At 39.7% G+C, this 9300-nt stretch overlaps 1 protein-coding gene across 1 annotated transcript; it reads right to left on the bottom strand.

Annotated features, from left to right (window-relative positions):
• Positions 1–458: 458 nt before the first annotated feature.
• LOC144641087 (apoptosis-inducing factor 3-like) lies at positions 459–9094 on the bottom strand. The gene is made up of 18 exons (XM_078500135.1): positions 8949–9094; positions 8249–8471; positions 7579–7623; positions 7262–7346; positions 7118–7168; positions 6383–6444; positions 6138–6224; positions 5581–5672; positions 5121–5200; positions 4213–4263; positions 3959–4074; positions 3372–3443; positions 2920–2983; positions 2674–2750; positions 2403–2517; positions 1924–2022; positions 905–980; positions 459–609 (listed from the first exon to the last, which is right to left on the bottom strand). The coding sequence occupies exons 1-18, from the start codon at positions 8996–8998 to the stop codon at positions 501–503; spliced, it is 1554 nt and encodes a 517-aa protein (XP_078356261.1). The 5' UTR covers positions 8999–9094; the 3' UTR covers positions 459–500.
• Between the last annotated feature and the right edge of the window lie 206 nt (positions 9095–9300).

The following is a 9300-nucleotide window of genomic DNA, read 5'->3' as shown; positions in this document are numbered from 1 at the left end:
TTTAAGTCGCCCAAAGTTACGGCGACTTTGGGTCCCTTAGGACAGGGATAAACGTTAATTTGAGTGACATTTTAAGAGATTTAAAAAGGGATTAAAAAAATGGAACACCACCAGACAGTCGACAAGAGCACCCCAGGCTGTCAAGGGACTGTTTTAGCGTCCATCTACTAATTTTTTTACTTCAAATTTCTAGTTTTAAATCACACTAAATCTTTAATTTTTCTTTCTCTAAATTTTACTAATCCTTTGTGAAAAACTATTTCCTCCTAAACATGCCCAAAAATTTTGAAAACACTTTAAAACAGGTTCTTGTAATGATCGGAGAGTCTTTGGATTGCTTGAAATGCGAACTGAACGAGATATTCGCATTAAACCCAAGTTAAACAGAGGTTAAACGGCCTTCAGGTGTCCCCCCGCCTTTAAGGCAGCCAGACGACTTTTGGTTAGTGGCCCGTACAATATTTGATCACTTTATATTGTGGAACTGACGTTAAGTTAACTTACCTTATCTCAGATGCAGAGCGCATCTTTCCCTCAAACATTTCATTAGCTGCTTTAGCCGTTGCATTACCAGGTCCCATGGACGCTACAGCCAGAACTTTGTCACCTCTGGAAACAAAAAAATGCAATGCTATTAAACAAATTTATTATGTTGAAAATGGTGTTGCTTAATTTTATCATCGTGAAGATTTTTTTCGCCCAAACAGGAAAACATCGATACCAATCATGTGACTTTTCCGGTACTTTTTAACGGGTCACGTGCCATTGCCTGGATTTCTGATTGGTTGTCATATTTTACGAAATTGTGACGGGTTCTGTGATGATTTTTTTGTGTCTTTCACGATTACAAAAGACATTCCAATGCGTCTCTTTAAAAGAAATGAAAAGAAAAAGTTGGACTTACTTGACAAAGTAAGCTGTGAATTTCTGTTCATCCACGTTACCGTCAATGATAACGTCATCAAATGAATGAGCGTGACCTAAGGGCATATATCACTGTTAAAAGACCTTGATGCATACAATAATCAACTCTTGGTTACATAACACACACGCACTGATTGAATGGCTAGGAGTTTTGCAGAAGCTAAGAAAACCAGTTATGAAGTCAGGTTTCATATACTCGTCTCAAATTTAATAAGGAGAATAGAACCCAACGGTGGGTGCAGAGACTTGCAGTGAATATTTGGAAGTGGGATAAGTTAAATAATAATTAGGAGCAAATTAGAAAGTCGTAGGGTAACACTATCCAAGATCCAAGCAAACATCCCAAGACGGCATTAACATGGGCCCCAGAGGGAAGGCGAAGTCGTGGTAGACCGAGGGAGACTTGGCGAAGAACTGCAGAAAGAGAAAGAGCGGCTTTGGGTTTTGGCTCGTGGAACCAGGCAGCGGTGGCTGCCCGTGACCGTGCAGCATGGCGGAGAAGAATGTCCGGCCCTATGCCCACTTAGGGCTTTGGCCATAAGTTAAGTTAAGGTAACACTATGGTATTGTTCATTATCATGTTTGCATCAAGCTAACCCACACATGCGCGCTTTCTATTCCAATTTATTGGGTTGAGGATAGCCCTAAATGACACTCTCTTTCCTGAGGGGAGGGGAGGGGGAGGACAAGGAGCCTAGGATGAGGAGAAGACAAAGAAAACAGTGCTGACCATTTCTTGAGAAAAGTTACAAGGATTCTAAAATAATTTGACTTTACGCTAGAGCAAATGCTGAAGACCGTATTGAGCTATTTAACAATATACTTTCCGACACAGTACATAAAGTACATTCTCGCCACAGCACTACAGCGTGACACTTAAGCCCGAGAAAAGGAATCACGTAAAGGCTACACTGGTCACATGCTTGAAACTATCAATTTCAAAACCGAAGAATCAAGTTCAAGTGGACGGAAACAATCAAAAGAATGGCGAAGGCTTACCACAATATCTGATACTCTTGCCATACTGTGAAGTCCAAAAGAATGGAATTGTATTGATCTCTTCGTTTCTTCCAAGCATGTTACGCGCGGCTGTCAGTCCTACAAATTAGAATGGTAACAGATGTTCATTGTATATGGAATTAAGAACCTGTTGTAACATCAGTATTTGAGCGTGCAGGACAGGTTATTGGATCCAAACGAATTTCTACACCTAAATTAATTCTCTTTACAGATCTTTGAAGACGGTTGGCGAAAAAGGAGGGATGCAGGGAGAGCTGGGAGCCATCTTGTTTGCCTAGTTCGCTTACGCTGCAGTTCGCTTACGCTGCAGTTTTCTTCATAAGCTGAAAGCAAGGGCTTGGTCTCCGTTTGAAGAAAACAAGTCAAACAAAAGGGAACAGAGAAAATGGGTCACCAAGGCAACCTTGCTTTCATTGCTGTCTGTTCGCTAGTTTTTTCATGTACATTATGAAACGTACCATGTTTGTGTGAGATCTGCCAGTGACCAATTGAAACCCGGTCCCAGTTCAACATCTTGAGAGGAAAGTGAGCGATATCTCCGGAAGCAAACACTCCATCACACGCCTTCATGTGCTACAGGATAAAACAAAGAAATGCTCAGCTCCGTGACGTGCTTGTCCGTGACTTGCCATCACGCAAGCCAGTGACGGTCACGCTATGCACAATGGCAAACCTACATTTCCTTAATAACAAAAGTACGCTCAAGTGAGCAGCAAATCATACTCCTACCTTGTCAACAATCACATCTCCACGGCTGGATAGCGGTACGCCACTGCTTTTTAAGAAATCAGTGGATGGTATTACGCCTAAGTAAGATGCAGATAACAGGATACACTTTTCATTAGTCACAGCCTTTTTTTGTATTCAACTGAGAGGTACGACCAGTAGCTCCGTCAGTGTCTTATAGTGTCATGTAGAGCACCCTTGCGGTTCACTCTCCTTATAATGTCAACCTCATTTTAAAACAGCCCTTACCTACTCCTTGGACACAAATATCAGCGGGAACTTCCGTTCCATTGTCAAAACACACTGCAGTTAACTACAAAGACAGAAGGAAGGACACTAATGAGCCAGCACCTTTTAAACTTCACGGCTTTGAGACAAAAACGCCAAAACAACAAAATTACCCTAGCCCTCGTATTTCCTTCAATTGTGTAGGTGGGAAATGAATCGTGAGAGAACTGCGCAACAGACAAGAACGGAAGGCGTGACGCCCGCCCCCGCCCCCGCCCCCCTTTGTGCTCCGCACTCGCACTCTGCTTCTCTTGCGTTCTTTTAGGTTAAAAACACAGAGGCTGTGAACAGTCTATTTTGGCACTTTCTCAAGTCGTTTTCAACTGTCATCTCTTCTTGAAAGTGCAGGAAATCTGAGAACAGCTTGAGGACAAGGAAGGCGAAAGAATGCTTCAAACAGAGCAAAATCGTACTTTTCCATTCTCTCCTTTGAAGCCAGTCACTCCAGCGTCAGTTATGAACTTGACTCCTTTACTTTCATGAACCTGAAAAAAGGAGAAGCTGTCCTATTAATTCCAATAATAATAGCTGGTTGCTCTTTGACTAGCTTAATAGATCATTTAAATCAACAGGGCTTTCACCAAAATAAATAGCATGTCTCTTTCTTTACGTGCATTTCTTCTCTTGCTCAAGAGATGTCTAAATTTGACCCAAAAAATTTCCACACAAATGAAGAAGCTCTGCTATCAGTGATCCATGTAAGATCTCAGGTACTTGCCTTTGTTGGTTACAAATTTTTCTCACGAAAACTTTACAGATCTCTGTAAAACTTAGACTACTTTTGAGTAGTCCTTTTCCCTTCTTCTCTTCTATGGTGTGAGAAGAAAACAAAGCAGGGGAATCAAGAGGAACAACCACGTGACTGGGAAAGGCATTAGTCGCTGGGGTTTCCTCTGTTAATGTAAATCATGAAAGTTAACATCAGAAACTTTTGTTTAAAAGCATGTCTGCTGGTCAGTGAAGCCGCGGCTCAGAGTTTGACAACTCTAACTTACATTACCTTTTTCAGCATGGAGCCAATTTTTTCTCCAAGCACATTTGCAAAAGGAATGCTGCTTCTTCCAACACATGTCACAGAAGATGCTTTGTCAGAAAAGTTTGATGCCAGTTCCATACCTAAGAGAATGGGAAATTACACAAACTTTTCAAAACTGAGATGAGTAAAGCAGTGAATAAAGATAAGTATGAGACTTGAAGTTTTTATGCCATACAGGTGTGCACAGAGAACATATTAGAAGAGAACTTACTACTTACCAATAAATGATGTTCCTATGATCACCACATTCTTTTCAGGAACAAGGGAAACTGCAGAGGGTGCAAAAGTGCATGAGTAATTGCTTATTTTTTTTTAAATTATACAGTCGAAGCTCTCGTAAGCGGACACCCTCTGGACGCGAAAAAAAGTGTCCGTAACTGGAGCTGGCCGCTTACGAGAATGGTTCTTGTAAGCGGCCACTAGAGCTGTAGGAGATAGATGGCCGCTTACGGGAGCTTGCCCAGCTGACAATAACCGGACGGACGTGGGTGAAGACAAAACAAACACTGAAATATGGTACTGTAATGACTGTAAACTCATTGTGACGAATGGCTATGTGAAGTCCATTGATAAAAACAAGATACAGAGGTTTTTATAGGACTTTCTTTGGGGTGTCCGCTTACGGGAGCTTAAAACAAAGAAAAAGTCTAAGTCGTAATCTCTGAAAGTGTCCGCGGCCGCTTACAAGAATGTCCGCTTACCAGAATGTAAAAATACAGAGTTGATATGGGAGTTAATTAAAACGGGGTTTCAAACAAGGCGGCCGTAAGTAGAGCTGTCCGCTTACGAGAGTGTCCGTTAAGAGAGCTTCGACTGTATAACAAAAAAATGAAATTTAATGACATCCTGTATACTTTATGTATTTGGTTGGCAGCTGGTGAACATGAGGCTTACTTAAAACATTTTTATTATATTATAATTATAATCACATAACATGTTTTAGTACAGAAAATAAAAAACATCATCTTGCATTTATAGAATGTGAGTTTGGAAACACTTGAAAATTATAATAATTCATGATTGCAGGCTACTTTGGCCTGGGCACAGAGTCCCCTTTTACTTTTGATTTCAATGAAGGTGACTCTACATATTGTTAATGTTTCAATGTAGCAGATAATACACATACTAATCTGGTTGGCATCATCTGGGCTTCTCAATAGGAAAATGTTCTCTAGATCACTTCCAGGCAGGTTTAACTTTCTTGGTCTGAAGGTAATTAAAAGCAGCATATTACTATCAATTAATTTTTCATTCATACAACTAAAATGAATGAACAGATCGATGGACAGACATAAAAATGAATGTATGGACAGACAGACAGACAGACAGACAGACAGACAGGCAGACAGGCAGGCAGGCAGACAGACTAGATAGATTGACAGAAAGACTGACAGACAGACAGAATGATACAGACATCAGAAGTTTTCATGAAATACAGACAAGCTGAAAGGCAAGTAGTTGGATGGAAAGACAGATGGATACATGGATGGATAGATCAATACATGGAAAGATAGAACTATATACAAATGAATACATATGTGCAGAAAAAGATATTGAGGTTTGTGAACAAACACATCACAACTCACTTTCCCCCAGTGGCAATCAAAACATTATCATAGTTCAAAACAGTGCCATTACTTAAAGTAACAGTCTTCTTGCTGTTATCCAATGCTGTAGCCTACAATGATAAAAAAAAAAATCAGTAAAAATTGTGTCTAATATCGCTTCAATTAAAAGCCAACAGAAATAAGTCCAGTCTCAAAGGGTGGAAAATGGCAATACATGGAAGTTAAGGGGTACTGCTGACTCCCAATAGCTAAACAAGGTTTGGACAACCTCAGAACAGGTGGAGGTTGGAGGGGGTGGGGGTGGGGGGTTGTTGCCTTAGTAACGACTAATGGTTGACCTTCCGATGCAGGGGGAGAAGCAATACTGCTAGTTGCTCTGGCAGTATGGGCCACTTTGGACCAGAGGTGCAGACTTACCAATATGTCACTCTTTCAAATTCTTACCAACAGGATTTTTGGACATGCAATGTGTGCAAAGAGACAGATAATAATGATAAAGCAGGAGTCAGACTATGCCAATATCCATTTACAAGTCATAGGTACAGCTAATCTACAATGAAAGGTTTTTGACTCACCTCAGCTTCATTTATAAATTCAATGTCATGCTCCTTGAGATATTCCAGTGAACGAAGCTTTATTCCATCAGCAGTGGCAGCCAATTTCTACAATAAAAGAAACTATCACAATCCCACATACACAACACACACTTCTACACTGACACAATATGAGTAAGGTACAATTATAACAACCTTTGATCAGCATGCAATCAGTCTAAAATACTGCTATAAACATAAACACTCTTTGCAAACTTGACACTAACCTTACTCAGTATTGGTCTATCGTAAGGAACATGAGCTTCTTTTGAGACCATGATAACACGACCTGTACAAAGCATCAAGTCAGACTATCATACAGGGGTGCGCATTCTTTGAAAAATTCTAATAAATGTGAATTGTAAAATTCATTAACTATTCATGAGGGTGCAAACCAATCCCAGCACAGTATTCAGATCACATGTACACAACTGTAAACCCCAATACAAATCAAACAAGAGAATTAACTTTTGATACAAACTCCTGCTCAGCTAATTAGTATTCATTAACTTTTGATACAGATCTCTACTGATTCACATAACAATACTTTGCATTCAATTTATTGTTTTCATTTCACAAGTAGAATAAAATATTCGCGTTTCGGAGAGAGTTGGACAATGGCTCGCCTAACGGCTCGCCATTGTCAATGCCCATACAGATCTCCCGCTCATATTTTATCTACTACATATTACACAATGTTGCACCAGTGTTCCCATTTCTCCTAGTTCTTACCATCTTGGAAATCTTGTTTCCTGCCCTCTCTTTTCCTACCCTTAACTCCTGAGCTTCCACCCATCTGTCCCTCCTGCCACGCCCCCACAATCCCCCACCCCCACCTCTCTCTGCTATCTGAAAACCTGTCCTTGGGTCCTTCGGTCTGGAATCATCCCTTTGCTCTTCTTAGTTATATCCATAAGATCTTAAGTCACTGTAACAATGAATTTTTTTTTGTAATTTCTTACCTCTGAATCCCTCCTCTCTCAGTGTTTCTGCAGCTTTCATGGCTGACCCACCTGCATTGTTAAAAATTAAAACATGTTAATTTTATTGATTAAAATATTTTTATTAATGAACCATTTACATCCTGCAAACACACCAAGTCTTACCTCCACCAATAATAACAAAGACTCTTTTGTCATAATTTGTGTCTGCTTTAACCATCTTCTTCACTCTTTTATGGGATGTGAATTGCTAAGCAAAGGAAATTAAAATTAAAACAATTACATAGTAATTTTATGTATCATTTATTTTATAATCACTTAAAGTAATTATTGATTTATCAAGTTAATTATAACAGATCATGCAATCTTTCTGTATACTTACTCTTTTATGGTACATGTTGCCAGTAACAGCAGAACTCACTTCTTTTATTCTACATAATTTTAATAATTTTGTTCTAAATTATTTACTGTAAACATCTTACCTCTGGGTGTGCTCTCACAATCACATTATCATTTTTAATGACCACCTAAAATAAATTCATACCAAAATGATTAATTTAAAATTAATTCAGTAAAAGTGGCCTCACAAGGCAGAGTATAAAAAATTAGAATATGATTTTGTTTATTAATAAATATAACTCTTGCCACTGCAAACTGGCATAATTGTTTATAAATGCATTAGACTCCAGGGCTGTGCTCTAATGGCGCCCAGGAGCCTCAGGGGACTAACTTTTGTCTTTGGGCGACCAGATAATCTTATTTCTTTCATATAAGCTTTATGCTGGGCACCCTGGATCTTATAGTTTGGAACCTTTGGGCTCCTTGTAATTTTTCTTAGAACACAGCCTTGAGACTCTTGGTCAAGCAGACTCGGTTCTGTAGGGGAAATAATCAGCAGGGCCCAGTTGCAAGGATGGATAATGCTATCCGCTGGATAAATCACTATTCAGTTGATAGCTTAGTACCGTATGTTTTGACATTTATCCACTGGATAGCAATTGTATCCAGCGGATACCATTAGATCCATCCTTTGAAAAGAAGTGATGCCAGGTAGTAGTACTTAGTAAGTTTATGACAAGTACATTTGTATATAGCAAATTAAATGCCATATGTATGGGAAACCTCAACAGCAAAATTAATCACTTTACAAACCTCGAATTTGGGCAAACTGTCTAGCCCAGGAAAGTCTTCAATATCACCAGTCTTGATATTGAAGCAAGCTCCGTGCCAGGGGCAGCGTACACGTCCATTACAGAGATGTCCCGTGGATAGTGGTGCTCCATAATGAGTACACTTGTGACCCACAGCAGAGTATTCTCCATTTTCACGCACCAGCAGTGCTTTACCAGCTTCTCCAATGTCAATTGTTTTCATCCTTCATACAAAAATTGCAAATGCAAAGTTCAAAATATTTTTATCGATATTGAAAAAGAGTAACATTCATGACAAGTGCAACATGGATCTGACATTCTGCAAGTTTCTGAATTTGACATCAGCACACACACATCTTGGGAGGGGGTAGTGGCCTAATGGTTAGCGTGCCAGACTCCGGAGCGGACTTTCCAGACTTTTCTGGCTGGGTCACTGAGTTGTGTTCTTGCGCAAGATACTTTACTCTCACAGTGCCTCTCTCCACACAGGTTTATTAAAATGGGTACCGGCGAAATAATGCTGGGGGGTAACCCTGTGATGGACTAGCATCCCATTCAGGGGGGAGTAGAAATATTTCTAGCTGCTTAATGCTATTGAAACCGGGATAAGCTCCAGCTGTATGCAGCACTTGGCTAAATGCTGTCCCCCCTTACACGTATATTTTACATTATTGCCATACACAAAGAAAATTAATCCTTACGTTCCATCTTGCAAACAGTCATCATACTGACCCACATTAACCTCAATCATGTTGGTACTTTCCACAGAAATTCCTGGTTATGAAATGAACACATCCTAGTCAATAATCACTCACTAATATGATATGATGAGAAAATGACAATACACTTTTTAAAAAAAAAATGCATTTCTAGCAGACCTTTAGGCCACAAACGAAAAATGTATTTTTAGCATAACTTTAGGCCGCACCAACTCCATTTCTTTTACAAGGCTTAGCAAGTCTCAGGCTGACAGAAGATGTAACAGGCTTGTTGTCTTGCAACAGCAACCCTCCAAGTTAAGACCATTTTAGTCGCCATGGCGACTAAAATTTT

This window comes from Oculina patagonica, unplaced genomic scaffold (genome assembly GCF_052425735.1).
Source record: "Oculina patagonica isolate OP01 unplaced genomic scaffold, crgOcupat unplaced670, whole genome shotgun sequence".
NCBI classification, from domain to species: Eukaryota; Metazoa; Cnidaria; class Anthozoa; order Scleractinia; family Oculinidae; genus Oculina; species Oculina patagonica.
This window is presented reverse-complemented; position numbering and strand designations above follow the sequence as displayed.